Here is a 16,228-nt window from a genome sequence, read left to right as displayed (position 1 = left end):
TACTAGTTGTGTAACCCTGAATAAATCACTGAATCTCAATTGCTTACCCCCATCTGTCAAATGAAGGGGTTAGAATGGAGTAGGAGACTGAAGACCACCCATGTAAGAATCATCTGAAGAGCTTGCTAAACATTGCAGATCCTAGGCTTGGCCCCGCCCTCACTGAATCCAGCACTGGGGATGGGGCCTGGGATATTCATTGTTCACAAATACCTGGGATTTTTATATTCACTGTACTTGGGACTCACTGGAGAAGATGATCTCTAGACTGTATCTCAGATGGGCATTGTCATATTCTAAATGCTTTTTGTTCTAGTGAAAGTGCTGATTCATTTGTAAATCAGTTCATAGTTTAGGCAGGTATTGAACCCTTCTTTCCTTTTTAGTTTTCCTAGCCAATGACGTTGCCCATTTTCTTCTCACTCACAGCTAACCAACTAAGGCTAAAATACAACATCCTGTCCAATCTTCAGTCTCAAATGAGCCAAATAAATTTCAAGGTCCTTGACTCTCAGGCCAGCGCCTTGTCCAAGAGATCTCATAGCTGTTTCCGATATTGTTTCCCAACTGAAAATATTTTCCTTCCCAAGCCAGACAACAGAGTCTTCAATTTGGTTCCAAAGCCCTGTGTCTCTTCTGCTTCCTGCAACTGCTCAGATTTCTCTAGAAATCTCTTGCCCAGGTATTTGGCCTAGTTTACTTAGCAAGTTAGAGCAGGGAGGGTCACGGCACAAAGGGATTTGATACCAGACAAACAGTCTATAAAAATAAAACAAGTCAGAGCTGGAGGAGACCAACAGAGATGATAAAATGCTGCTGAAATGAGTGGCTCAGTAAAAGGTAAACCACCTAAGTGCTCTGTAGGAGGACCAGTCATTTGTCCCAGGATGCTCAGAGCTCATGCACCTCAAAGAGAGAAGGAAGGACATGTGCTAAGTCTGCCATAAAAATAAATGTTTTCAGTTTAAATACATTAATACATGTATTCTTTATTCATAGATAGGTCCTTTCTACTTTTGGTGTTAAAGTACCTTTAGCTTTTTGAAATGGTGGTAACAGTTAATTTTATAACTCTGTTCGATTAAAAATGATGTTTAAAACATCATGGTGGTTCTCTCACCCTTATTTTGTTTTTATTTTATTTGGCTCAAAATCTCCTAGGAAAGACTGACTCTCCCCCTCAGCAAAGGTGCATGGTCTACCACGGTCAAAGATGGAGGGCCCTCCATCGGCACTGTGGGAGTCATTGTACCTATTTTCAACCGGCAATTCCCAATGGAACCCTCTTAAGAGAAAGTTCTCTCTACTTGAGCTCATTCAGAAATAGTGATTTCTTGGATACACTGACTATTTTCAAAGGAAGGCCCATGGGTTTGCTTGTTTGTTTGTTTGCAGGTGGTAGGAAAGGTACAGGTATTCTTATTTCGAATGTGGAGATGGAAGTAGGAGATGTCCACTTGGGTATCTGTGTTGTCCTTTCTCAGTCCCTGCACTGTGAGTACCAGCTCCCTAATCATTCACTGGGACTGCACACTTTCAGTAGGATCTCCTCAGATTTTAACACATTTGCCTAGTGTCCTGAAAAAGGGGATGGATCATTTTAAAGTCACCATTCTGGGTTCCCCTTTTATTCATTTCCCCAGTCCACTCAATACCTGCTAGAGCATGTCTATTGGAAGAATGTGGGCAGGGGCTTGGATTTCACACTTGAGCAGCTCTGGAAAGGGAGGGGACGTTTATACCCAAGGCAATGTACTTGACTAGATTTTATGTTCCCTTTGCTATTTCTGCAGATATTTATGCTTAAAAAGGGTTTTCACCTACCCCTAAAGCACAGTCAAACTTCTCTGGCGGGATCTAGTCACACACACACTCTCACGTAATTCTCCTTGCCTAAAAACAGCCGATGAGCTGGAGTAGAAAACAAGAGAACAAGTACAATGACCTGGAACCATGCCACCAAGGAGAGGGGTACTGAGAGCCAGCTCGGCTGCAGAGACCCCCACCCAGGTGGCGCTGAAGGAACTGAGAGGCAGACACTCAGAACAACAAAGTGGGTCTGTCTGAGGGGCCAGCAGCCTTCCGAGCTGAGAGCCTCAGGGGGCTGACAGCATTCAAGGCTGAAGGCCTCGAGCAGACACTGATCCACACATTTATTATCTCTGAACAGGTGATCATTATTAACAAACAGATGTTCAGTATTTTCTCATAACACAAATATGCCAAGTAGGTAGCTGATGCCTGCTTACCACTGAGCACAGAAAAACTAAAAAGTACTCTCCACGAGGGAGCCACGGGGGCAGGGTCAGATATCTTAAAGAATTGTTTTATCCGGTGTATGATATTTATACATTGTCCAGCCACTTTGGAATGCCCCAAGTAGTTTTCTACTTGGAGGCGGGGGAGTGCAGCTAGGTTTTCCTTGCCATCGTTCTTCCTAGCAAACAATATATTTTATAATACACTCAGCATTTCTCAATATTCACAAGCTTAACATTTCTCAACAGAGGAGTTCCTTTTGAGTGAGGGCAACTAAGCCTGAATCCTTCTTTGGAGGAATCTAAGAGTAGGGAGATATACAACTATGACCTACGTCAGGTAAAACATCATCCTCAATATCTTTCTTTGGGTGAATATGAATGTAAGCCTGACATGCTGCCCCAAATCTACCCTTCAGCTTATCTGAGGAAAAAAATGTATCAACGTTTCTTTAGTTATTCAGTCTTTCATTAAGCCTGTCTAACCAGAGAGAAAAGTTAAGACTTGTAGAAGACAGCAACAAAGATTTCCCACCCTCCGACTGAAGTCCTCATGCTATCTGGTCCCTGAAAGCAGCTGCAGAACCCTTTGCTCCCTGAGCCTGGGTCTGTGTTTAGGGCTCTGGCTTACTTACACAAAGGCTATCCCATAAGATTCCAAGGGAAGCCTGACTCCCATCCTCCCATAGACTCCAGCAGGCTGGTCTGCAAAAAGTATTCCTATATTCAGTATTCTTACAGTATTTCTATTTAGGTATCTGCTTATAATTCTCAAGGTTTGATGCTAACCCTTTAAACCGACAATTACTAACATTTTAAAGGAATGGTTAAACTGTAAAACTCAATTTCTATGGGAAAGAATGACTCTAAATAAGCAGTCCTTCATCCTTAAGACTGGGTTCATGAATAGCTACAGGAGTGTGTTTCTTTTTCTTGCTTTCTCCCTCTCTTTCAAAATAAATGTATCTACTGTGTAAGTGTCAAGCACTGCCCTTACATTTGAGGGTACATGGATAAATTCAGTCACAGACCTCAAGGGGCTCATAATTCAGGGCTCAGAAGTATAAGAATAGAGACAAGGGCCAGGTGCAAGTGTGGGCCAGAGGGAAGAGGGACGGATCGCAGCTGGTGTCAGGGAAGTCTTCACAGTGATGATATTTGAGTCTTTGAAAATATAAAATGGACACTGAGAATCCCATCACCAGTAAGGAAACACTGAATACTACCAAGATGCAAAACAACCTGGGGCTTTGAGAAAAGCCTGCGGATTCAAGTGTGGATCAGCAGCTTGAGTGATATTGGTTCTGTCAACAATTTACTAGGTATTTTAGGCTGGTCCCTCAAGTGTCCCATAATTTCAAAGTGCCTCCTAAATAGAAACGAAAATATTATTAGAGAGTTCATTTAAATAAACCTCCTATATGAAAAAAAATGACCTCTTTCCAATTTGTTGAAATAAGAGAGTCATAATATTTATTTCATCAAGGGGGCGTGAGGCTTAAGTCAGGATTCATTTACTTCATTACTCCTTCCAGGGCACTTGAAAATTTATATAATCCCATTTGTGGTTTGTAAGACCAGACTTCATGAGGATTTGAGGAGAAACTGTATAAATGTCAATGTTTTTATCGAGCTTTCCATCCTTCTTTCAAGTATAACCAGCCCTCGCTAGACAGCACTTGGTTATGGCAAGAGTTTCCCAAGTTAAGGCCTCGGCCACTCCTCTGCGTGCTCTGCCTCATTAATTGCTACAGAACCTTCCTTGGTGCCAGGCCCCCATCTCCTCTACACTTACTTCATTCACTGTGCTCTTACTGCAAGTCCTGTTTGCATGCTTATGTTTCCTCAAGTAGACTGTGAACAACCACAGGGTATCAACCATCTCTTACCTGTTTTTCTGAATCTCCAGCAACTAGTTACACAGTGACGAGCAGAGAAGAGGTGATTAAATAAAGTTTGTCAAATGAATAAGAGCTCAAAACCTCTGCTCTTGTTACAAGGCAAAACCCAGCCCGCGCCCCCTGACAATGCAGCCTATCCTCCTGTTCTTCAGCTCCTGCTCACTCCATCCCCGCACCTCCCCTTTCTGACTACCTGAATTTTATCTCTTATTTAAGGCAGAGGTTCCCATGCTTGGCTGAACATTAGAATCACATGGGGGAGCTTTACAAATCAACACTGATGCTCAGCTCTACTGGTGGAGATTTTGAGTTTACTGGCCAGGGTGGGGCACTGGCATTGGTATAAATGCTCCTGTAATGAGCCTTAAGTGCAGCCAGGTTTGAGAACCACTTTTTTTTTGGAGACAGAGTCTTACTCTGCTGCCCAGCCTTGAGTGTAGCAGTGCAATCTAGACTCACTGTAATCTTTGCCTCCTGGGTTCAAGCAATTCTCCTGCCTCAGCCTCCCGAGTAGCTGGGACTACAGGTGTGCACCACCACACTTGGCTATTTTTTTTTTTTTTCGTATTTTTAGTGGAGATGAGGTTTTACCACGTTGGTCAGGCTGGTCTTGAACTCCTGACCTCAAACAATCCACCCTCCTCGGCCTCCCAAAAGTGCTGGGATTATAGGCATGAGCCACCGTGCCCAGCTGAGAACCACTGATTTTAACATAATACTCAAGTCTCACCTTTTCGTGAAAAGACTCAATATGCCTCTGATGATGTTACCTTCCTTTGGATTCAAAGCAGTTACTGTTCTACCACTCATTAGACAACAAATCAAACACTGCCTTGTGACAGTACCTCAGTATTAGTTTGTTAGGACCTTGAGGGCAGGAACTACACTTCTACTTATTTATATCCCCATGCCTTGCACAGGGTAGACCAAAACATATTTTTGATGGTTTTAAACAACAACAACAACAAAAAGTAGGCGAGGCCATTTTAATTCTACTCTAAGAACATGCGTTTGGTAAGAACAAAAATGTTGCAAAAAGGGTGGGGCAGGATTGAAGCAGAGTAGGAAAAGAATAAATAAAAGTCAAATGGAAAAAAAGCTAAATTAGTCCAAAAGAAAATGTTTTCCAGCTTCTTAAGAGGGTTTTTCAAACATTGAAGCAGAATAAGCAAGAGAATTAACTTGGCTTGTGCCCTGATAAGGAGATTTCTTTCTTGGTTATAAAATTATGCAAAGTTTCCAGGGTGTAAAGAAAATCATCAGCCAGGGAGGACTCCTTCCCTCGGACAACACAATTCAGCTCTTGGGTTAATCGGCTTTAAGGTCTGCTCAGCTTGACCTGACCCCCTTCCAGGCCTGTGATCTCAATCTAAGCCTCACATTCAAGAGCCCTGGTGTAGAGCTCAATGTCATAGAAACAGGATGAAACATAATCTTCATCCCATAGCCTGGATCCCTGGGTGTAGTGGCCTCTGCTTGGGCATTGGAAAACCCTAAAAAACAAAAAACTATACCTGTTATCTTCTCCAAGTGGCTGGTGTCCCAGAGGTCTCACTACCCTAGAATGATCCAGGCATGTTCTGCTACTAAGTGGTGTTATAAGAAAGTACTATTTGGTGCAGTTACCTTAAAGATTAGCTTTAAAGTACTGTTTTGTGCACATATCCCAGAAAGACTTAGCTTCATATGGTTTCTATAGTTTGTCACAAAATAAGGACCACGGGAAAGACTCAGGGAATCACTAAAGCACACCCTCTGCTAAGGCAAGATAAGGTCACCAGACAGAGACATGTTTTCTATATCAAACTTTGTTCTAGTTATTAAGTCATAAATTTAACAACTGGTCCCAAAGGGTTTTATGCATATTTCTATAGATTAATTGAATGTATGTTCTTTGCCTGCGTTGGCCATTTTAACATTGGCCATATTTTACATTCATTTTTCATTATTGTTTGATTAACATGATTCCAAGGCATTTAAGTCTACTCCTTATTGATTAGTAATGACAGTAACAAGTTGTCTTTTGTAAATTAAGATAACATGACTGACCCATCTAATGGGATGTGAGTTGATGAACTGTCACTGGTCCACCCACACTCTGCTCCTGATTCTCCTTATGACCACTGGGCTGCATTTGACCATATTAGCCAAAAGCCAAGAGCCACGAACATCCTCCAGTTACCAAAGAGACATAAAAAAAAAATAGATTTGTCTCACCAGCTACTTCCTGTTGACACTGACTGGTTAATTTATTAAAACAAAAGGAAAATAAAAATATGGTTCTGACTTCTTTATTCACTTATAAATTCTAACTGGAATTAGTAAAACTAGGATTTGGGAGCCTTGAATCCATGATACCACATATAAGAGATGAAATCATAAATTCCATGTGTAACAGTAAGAATGGCTTCTAAAATCTAAAACCTAAAACAGAGATAAACTACAAGTTTCCAAGGAGTGGGATCAAGGATCCATGAAAATGAATGTCTCAACACTGATTCACAAGGAATTTTGCTTCCTCTGATAAAGTTTAAGTAGGTGTGTTCGACAATCCTTAATGATATTCCTGAAAGCTGCAACACAGCTATTTAACATGATTTACTACCAAAGGTCATTAGGTTCTCCAGGAATATTCTGGAATGTATTCCACTAAAAAGAGAAATAATAGCTTCAGAACCTAGGATACCTGACTCATCAGGGAAAAGGTACCATTGAGGCAGTGAGTAGTCCAGGGCCTGAAAACTCAAGAATGTTTCCCTGAGCAGAAACAAGCAGCTCCATCTTCTCAGGACATGGCTGACTTGACCACCAAGCTGGAATGCTATTTACACAGTCCAAAGCAAACCAAGAAGAACTCTCTGGTCTGTAACCAAGGGCATTTGAAAAATTATATCTAGAACAGGTGATAGCTCATGCTTGTGTTTGATGATTCCTGATTCCTTGAAAAAGAGCCAGTTTACCTCATGCAGGTAAAGGCAATAACACCTTTTCTGCCATATCCTCCAGAAAGGATTATCCAGTGTGATATTTCATGCCTCTGTATCTAAATAGCCTGGATGTGATTTATATTTAGCAAGGTGGGCAAATCTGGCTGCTGAATTCTGTCCTCTCCAAAAAATCAAAATAATCACCCGTCTTCTTCTTCTTTCTGCTTTTAGGAGAAACTATGATTGAATCTGGTTGTACAGTAGGATGAAGCTGAGGTTCGACACTAAGAAATTTTGCATTATGAAACATTTTACCAAAGAGGTCAGACAGTGGTGTCCTTTTCTTTGGAATCAAGAGAGAAGACTTAAAAGGGGGTAGAAGGTAACCTTTCTGGATGTAAGAGAAGGATTCTCACTGGAACCAGTATAGAAACCATAAATAGGGAACTCTGAGAAAGTGATCAACCATTTGGAGGTCTCTCTAGTATCATTCAGTACTTTACACTACAGGTGTACGCGTTAATGTAAAAGTATCTAGTATCTGTGGAATTGTTTATTCACTTGGCAGCATCTGTCTGGCCTAAGATTTTCAAAGTACACATACTCCAAGAAAAAGCACCATCATGATTTAATTCATATGCAAATTATCTAGTCCTCAACAAATACAATCTAAGTGAAATGATCATTTAGAGACAGAGAATTGGATATCCTTAGAAGTGTGGTCCTTGGTGGCTTACAAATATCAGAGAAATGCTTACTCTGTGGGATCAATTCTTATATTTTTCCTGTGTGTGATTTGTCTCCCCATTTTATTATAACTTCTGTTGAGACAAGCAGAAATGCTGGTATCTTTATGCCCTACTAGTTTGGCTGGCCCAGGAAAGACAATGCGGCCAGCATTTTCAGAAGATGCTCAGGTTGCTAGGTACATCTCGTTCCCTGACCTTCATAGTCAGAGAATACTGTCAAAGAACTCACCTGTCTTCTCTCTGAATCAAGGTACTGGAGGATCAGCCGGGTATTCACACAGTGACTCCAGGTATTTCCTAGTGCAGCTGTCACACAGCTGGATCCAGAAGTGTCTGAAATGAAATGGTCAAAGCATGCTTTCAGATGCCCTTTCTTGAGATCACATTTCACATGAAGTCCAGTCACTACTCATTGCTCAGAGAGTACTTGGAGGCTCAGTTCCTTACCACAGAAGTTGATGAAGTAGGAGAATGAATATGAGATGAATATGAGAATAAAAACCAGCAGGGGTTTCCTTCAGCCTCAGTGAAAGTGACTACCACTGGGCCAAACAATAACAGAGTTATATCTCAAAAAGAGGTTGCATTGCAAGACAGCTCAGAGTCATTGCTAATAATATATCTAGCCATTCAATATCCAAGGCATAATGCTACTCCACAGGACCAGTTATGAAATAGTCTTAGTTTAACAGAATTGTTAGACATTTTTAGCTTGACAAGAGTCTCAATTCAATTTTCCTTGTCAGTATAGAAACAGTGGCGTATACGTATAAAATTCCCTTGTCCTCCCACCCCCCATATACACACACCCAAAAAAAGGAATCTGGAGATCTCAACATTTCATATGTAATCTGTTTTAGACATCCCTATTCCAAGAGAAACATTCCTTTACCTTCTAAGACTTTCCTACGGAGGAGGGTCTGAAGTAAACTTTATCTGAGTTCCTAGCCTCCTCCAAGTTGCATCTTACATCTCCAAAGCTTTACTGACCCTTCTTGACATCACCAGGAGAAAACCTTTCTGCTCCCTACCCCCTTCTTCCCGGTTGAAGGCGAGCGAACAAATCCTGCCGCATAGAAGCCAGCTCCCACAATCATGTCTAGCACATCCCGAGGCCTCCTCTGAACCCTATGCCCTGTGCCTGAGGCCACCTCTGAACCCACTTTGGCCGTGGGCCATGACGGAAATCCTAACCTTAGGAGGGCACAGTTGGACATTTACTGTGCCTTGTAGCCTCCAGATATGATCATTTTTCAACGAGGAGACTACATACAGGTTGGAGTCCACTGAATTAGCTAAAACACAATGAGGCCTTGAGTGTCTCATCTGTCACCCCCTTATGACATTATCTGATTTGTATGCCTCAGTGTGGAGTAGGAATGGGTCTTGTTTTCCAGGGCAGACACCTTTCAGGGTGATCTACTAACTGCACATGGCCTAAAGCACTGGGGTCCAAATGCTGTAACAGACAAATGTAGTTCAGTGGTTCTTGGCTGGAGGGTGATCTTATTGGTAATGTCTAATTCACAGTGTTACTGGCATCTAGAGGGTAGAGGCTGGTGATGCTGCTAATCATTTTATAACGCACAGGACAGCATCCTACAACAAAAAAATTATCCAGCCCAAAATATAACAGTGCTGAAGCTGAAAACCCCTGAGTCAGATAACACCAACCATATATATATATTTCTTGGTTCAAGCAGGAACAGGAATGAATGAGATGGAAATCAATAACCAAGGTCTCAACAAGCCCAGAGATTTCAGATTGAAGGAAATTTTGTGTAAGAAAGAATAAAATTTGGGGTAACGTCAGTTCATCATGCACACAATTCAAAATATACACAAATTAATGTGAAAAACAAATAATCTAGATTGTTCTGATCTGATCACATCATTCCCTTACTTAAACGCCTTCAGTCGTCCTTCATGACTGAGATTAAATACTATCTCCTGAACAACACTCTCCGAGCACTCTGTCAGCTGCCTCTGCATCTCTCTCTGCCTTCACCTCTCTCAGCTCTCTCACTGGATGGTCTCCCATGACCTCCTGACTGCCCTGGCCCCATCCTCCTTGACCTCTTGTCAGCAGTTGATAAAGCTTCTCCCTTCTTTGGCATCCAATCTACTGGCCTCTTCTGCTTCTCCTTTTACCATGTTGATTACTCCTTCCCTTTCCTTTCTCTGCCTTTGTTTTCTCTTTCTTCTTAGTTGTGGGTGGACCTTAGGGAGTGGGGCATGACCACATTTTTTTCTTGTGTAATACCAGATGCTTTCAGTGTCCAGGAAAATAATGTACATTAGTAAAGAGGCCAGGTGCTTGCATATTAAAATGCAGAAATTATTTACCCCCACTAAGAGAAATAGTCTTTACCATTTTTCTTGAAATTCACAACCCTCTCAGTCTAACATTTTCCCCTTTTATAGAAATAGACTTATAGAAAAATATTTTCTACTATAAGAAAACCAACACTGCAAGGGCAATAGCAACTACATTTGCATTTTAGAAAAGCAGCTCTATTGAGATAATTTACCTATCATACATCCTCCCATTTCAAGTGTCCAGTTCGGTGGCTTTTGCTGTATTCACAGAGATGTTCAACCATCACCACAATTAACTTTAGAACATTTCATCACCCCAAAAAGAAATCCCACACCCACTGCCCATTAGTCCCCAAGATCCCATTCCCTGCCCACCTCCAGCTCTTGGCAACCATTAACCTATTTTTTTCTCTATATATTTAGTAACTGACTTTCAATTAAAGCCTTATGAGATGAGGGGAAGTGGTGAGTACTGTGGTGAGTTCAAGAATTCATCCAGGATCTCAAGGGGGCAGTCTCTGTTCAGCTCCAGCTGTTGTTGTCATGTGGCAATGTGAGTTCACAGTTAGTCACATCTTATTTATTTATTTATTTTAAAAATTTTAAAAACTTTCATAATCGCATATTTCAATGTTATGATTTTTAATTGCGCTAACATCAAAGTACAATTTTGATTTTTAAAAGGGAAGCCAGAAATCAATGCTTTAAGTATAATTTCCTGATTTTAAAATGTTGGTTTAATATTTACACTTTTAAAAACACACAAATAAACATGCTTTTGAGCCAGATATGCCTCATTCCTATCAAGCTTGCAGTGTCTGCTCTACACAGCACAGCTACACTCTGAAAAGGATGAGAGCTCCTTTGACAAGGTGGATGGTTTCTAAGCCTTTGTCTCAACCTCTGGCTTGTCTCAACACCTGTCTTCCACTTTCAACCACAAGAACTGCAAGCCTACATCATAAATTTTAGCACTGCAGATTCAGTATCATCAAAGCAAGCTCCTATTTTCCCATATAAATCTACTTCTCCATCTCTGTTCCTTCCTTTGACCCTCCAGTTAATCTGGTTTAAAACCTCAGCTCCATTTTAAAATGTCTCCTTCTCTCATGCTTCTCACTTGAAATAAATTGAAAGGTCTTATGGATTTAACTGTAAAATCCTACCTGTATCCATCCATTCACCTCTCCTACTTCATCTTTAGACCCATTCCCAACCCCCCATTCTTCCTAACTCAACCTTAGACCCACGTTAGCTTTCAGCTGGTGTGACTGCTTTAGTTGCCTGTTGTCCCCGCAACTTTTCAGAGTGTAGCCCGTTGTCCTACTGTCACTTTCTCCCTGTTAAAGCCATCCTCTATTTTACTACCTGATTAACCTCCTCCAAGCACACACCTAAGCACACCTCCCTCCCATTTACAACCAGCATGCTCAAAAACTTTCAATGGCTCCCAATTGCCTTCAGAGAATTCTAAATTCCTAACACTGGCATTCAAGGACTTTCTACCCTGTGCCCACCTGCCCTTCCAGACTTCTTTCCCCTACTCCATTTCCCACATCTGTGTTCCTACTTAATCACTTATTCCCCTTGTCCCTCCCTCATCTGGAATTCCCCTATGTCCACATGTTTCAAATCTACCCTGCCTTTAATGCTACTCCCTATGTGCCAGTTTCTCTAATCTTCACAGAAATAATGTCTTCCTCCTGTAAACTTCTAGAATACCTTATTGGACTGTCTCATATAACAATCATTTTCTACTGTGGTATATTATTTGTGTGCTTTTCTTATCACGTTTAATACAGAGTCATGCTCTGCATAATGATGTTTCAGCAAATGGCAGACTGCATATACGACAGCGGCCCCATAACATTATTATGCAGATGATAAATTCCTATCACCAAGTGATGTCATAGCAGTGGTAACATCACAGCGCAATGCATACTCACATGCTTGTGGTGATGCAGGGTAAATAAACCTACTGTGCTGTCAGTTGTATAAAAGTACAGAGAAATGCAAATCAAAACCACAATGAGATACCATCTCATGCCAGTTAGAATGGCGATCATTAAAAAGTCAGGAAACACTTTGGGAGGCCGAGGCAGGCGGATCACAAGGTCAAGAGATCGAGATCATCCTGGTTAACATGGTGAAACCCCGTCTCTACTAAAAATACAGAAAATTAGCTGGGCACGGTGGTGCATGCCTGTAATCCCAGCTACTCAGGAGGCTGAGGCAGGAGAATTGCCTGAACCCGGGAGGCGGAGGTTGCGGTGAGCCGAGATCGCACCATTGCACTCCAGCCTGGGTAGTAAGAGTGAAACTCCGTCTCAAAAAAACAAAAAAACAAAAACAGTCAGGAAACAACAGATGCTGTTGGTGGGAGTGTAAATTAGTTCAACCATTATGGAACACAGTGTGGTGATTCCTCAAGGATCTAGAACCAGAAATACCATTTGACTCAGCAATCCCATTACAGGGTATATACTCGAAGGATTATAAATCATTCTACTATAAAGACACATGCACACATATGTTTATTGCAGCACTATTCACAATAGCTAAGACTTGAAACCAACCCAAATGCCCATCAAGGATAGACTGGATAGAGAAATGGCACATATATACCATGGAATACTATGCGGCCATAAAAAACATGAGTTCAAGTCCTTTGAAGGGACATGGATGAAGCCGGAAACCACCATTCTCAGCAAACTAACATAAGAACAGAAAACCAAACACTGCAGGTTCTCACTCATAAGTGGAAGTTGAACAATGAAAACACATGGAAACAGGGAGGGGAGCATCACACATCAGGGCCTGTCGGAGGGTGGGGAGCAAGGGGACGGATAGCGGAATAGCATTAGGAGAAATACCTAATGTAAAAGATGAGTTCGCAGCTGTAGCGAATCACCATGACACGTGTATACCTATGTAACAAAACTGCACGTTCTGTACATGTACCCCAGAACTTAAAGTATAATAAAATTTTTTTTTAAATTATAGCACATACAATTATGTATAGTACCTAATACTTGATCTTATTATAGTGTATGTACTTACTATACTTTTTATCATTATTTTAGAGTATAGTCTACTTATAATAACCAGTTTAGTAAATACAAAAACCAGTTTATGTATTTACTATACTTTTATGTACTACGTATTTACTATACTTTTAATCATTATTTTAGAGTATATTCTACTTATTTTAAAAAGTTAACTGTAAAACATCCTCAGGCAGATCCTTCAGGAGGTATTGCAGAAGGCAGCATTGTTATCACAGGGGATGATAGCTCCATGTCTGATATTGCTGCTGAAGACTTTTCAGTGGGACAAGATGTGGAGGTGGAAGACAATGATATTGATGACATTGATGATATTGATCCTGTGTAGTCCTAGGCTAATGTGTGTGTCTGTGTCTTAACTTCTAACAAAAAAGTTTAAAAAGTTTGAAAAAAAGAAAAGGTAGGCACAGTGACTCACACCTGTAATCCCAGCACTTTGGGAGGCTGAGGCGAGCGGATCACCTGAGGTCGGGAGTTTGAGACCAGCCTGACCAACATGGAGAAACCCCATCTCTACTAAAAATACAAAGTTAGCTGGGCATGGTGGTGCATGCCTGTAATCCCAGCTACTCAGGAAGCTGAGGCAGAAGAATCACTTGAACCTGGGAGGCAGAGGCTGCAGTGAGCCAAGATAGCACCATTGCACTCCAGCCTGGGCAACAGGAGCAAAACTTCATCTCAGAAAAAAAAAAAGTTAAAAAAAGAAAATAAAAACATTTCTATTTTGAGAATAGGAATATTCTTAAAAATAGAAACAAGCTTAGAGAATAAGGATATAAAGAAAATGTTTTTGAACAGCTATACAGTGTTTGTGTTTTATGTTACTGCAAGAGCAAAAAGTTAAAACAATTATAAAGTAAAAATGTTATAGTAATCAAAGGTTAATTTATGATTGAAGAAAGAAAAATATCTGTATCAATTAGTGTAGCCTAAGGATACAGGGTTTATGAAGTCTACAGTAGCATACAGCAATGTCCTAGGCCTTCATGTTCACTCATCATTAGGTGCACTCACCGACAGACCCAGAGCCACTCCTGTCCTGTAAGCTCCAATCACAGTAAGTGCCCTACACAGGTGCACCATTTTTAACCTTTTTACTATATCTTTTCTGTTTAGATGTGTTTAGAATGTTAAATACCTACCATTGTGTTCCAATTGCCTGTAGTATTCAGAACAGCAACATGCTGAATGGGTTTGTAGACTAGGAGCAGTGTGCTATACCATATAGCCTAGGTTTGTAGTAGGCTATACCATCTAAGTTTGTGTAAATACATTCTATGATGTACAGACAATGTCAAAATTGCCTAATGATGCATTTCTCAGAACCTATCTCTATTATTAAGTGACACATGACTGTATATTATAAAGAGGCCAAACCCACATCTGATGTATGTCAACATTCCTGAGTCACTTAACACAAGGTCTGAGACACAGAGGATGCTTATAAATACTGACCACATGACTAATTAAAAAGTTATTTCCACTAAACTTTGAATCATATTATATCCTTGTTTTGGCAGCAAATTTACATCCTTAATTCTATCTTGCTTAGCTAAAATTAATAGGTTTACATTTTCAAGTAAACTCTCGAAGTTAGTTGCTCATGCCTGCTAAGTGATGGGATGAAGTGAGGCTGAGTTCTAAAGTTTGTCAAGAAAAAGGTACATGTGAATAATTAGGAGTTGCTAGTTAATCACTCAAAGATTTTTTTTTGGTGATAAACTGCAGGAGTTTCTCAGGTCTAAAGGAAGACACGGGGTGTCTTCAGAGGTCAGAGCCACATTCGGACCAGTAGCAACTATTTAAAGGACTCCATGTTGCTAAACCAATAAGAACAGTGTAAGAAGTCCCCATGTATTTGGTTGTTTTCTGGACAGGTAAACCTAAGTCTTAAGTAAGGGCCATGAGTACAAATGACCACAGAGAAGTTCCCAGAGGAAACCCTGAGTGAGTAAGCTTGACTGTAGTCTACTATAGACTTTAAAAATATCCATTTGCATTTTTAGGAGTGCTTATAAACATTAATCCACTATAAAAGTAATAACAGCAAGGCCTTGAAAGTTAATGATAATGAAAGGCAATTAAAGGTTTTTTTTTTTTTAGACAGATTCTCCCTCTGTTGCCCAGGCTGGAATGCAATAGCATGATCATAGCTCACTGTAACCTTGAATTCCCACGCTCAAGCAATCCTCCCACCTCAGCCTACTGACTAGCTGGGACCACAGGCACATGCCATCACAATTGGCTAATTTTTTTATTTTTATTTTTGTAGAGACGCAGTCTCATTATGTTGCCCAAGGTGGAAAGGCAGTATTTTTTTTAAGGTACTATATGATAGGCATTATGTAAACTTAAATCTGGTTGAGCTTCATATCTTAGTTATATCTTTTTTGATCCTTTCAACAATCTATGAAGTAAGTAATATTAACATCCGTATTGACAGAATGAGGCTATGAGAAACTAAGTCACTCCAGGTCACATGGTTAGTTACTGACACAGCCACTGTTCGAAACCAGGCCAAGTGAGTCTTAACCACTACTCCAATTAGCTTTCTCTGGGTTTATCACGTCTCTCGTGTCAAATAATGTGTTATTCTACTAGCCCACAAGGGCCTTGAGAGCTCAAAGGCCCATCTATGGGAGGACACTGATGGAGGTGTGTCATGAGGATCTTATCACTCATCTGAGCTCTGCATGTCACTCAGGCTCCATACTCGGCTTCCTCTGTTCTGATGTACAGTGATAACCCAGGGCAAGGGGTTTCCAGAAACACAGCACACGCTCTGGCTCAGCAAGTTACTTCACCTCACTCAACTGGCCCAGCAGCTGGATTCACGCAAGCTGGATGGCCTGGTACTGACCCTCTCTGGTTGTAGAAATCTGGTCAGGATTGGAAAGAGAGTTCACTTAATAGGGCCTTGAGTATAGGAAAGCAATTGAAGGGTGACTGCAGTAATAGGATCACTTGAGAGAGGGCAGTAGGAAAACTGTTAGTGACTATAAATTTGTA

At 40.8% G+C, this 16,228-nt stretch overlaps 1 protein-coding gene across 10 annotated transcripts in view; it reads right to left on the bottom strand.

The window, feature by feature from the left end:
* Nucleotides 1-16,228, bottom strand: part of RAD51B (RAD51 paralog B) — a 769,161-nt gene that overhangs the window by 196,003 nt on the left and 556,930 nt on the right. For all 10 annotated transcript variants that reach the window (XR_001105026.2, XR_010342068.1, XM_021675056.2 and 7 more), the window contains exon 9: nucleotides 8,065-8,168. Coding sequence is in view for 8 of the 10 variants with exons in the window: in XM_021675056.2 (XP_021530731.1) it covers nucleotides 8,065-8,168 (104 nt within the window). In the remaining 2 variants the exon portion in view is untranslated. The remainder of the gene's footprint in view (nucleotides 1-8,064; nucleotides 8,169-16,228) is intronic.

The sequence above is a fragment of the Aotus nancymaae genome, unplaced genomic scaffold (genome assembly GCF_030222135.1).
Source record: "Aotus nancymaae isolate 86718 unplaced genomic scaffold, 86718_ANA_hifiasm-v0.15.2.pri h1tg000011l, whole genome shotgun sequence".
Taxonomy (NCBI): Eukaryota; Metazoa; Chordata; class Mammalia; order Primates; family Aotidae; genus Aotus; species Aotus nancymaae.
Note: the sequence above shows the minus strand (reverse complement) of the source record. Positions and strands in the feature narration are given on the sequence as shown.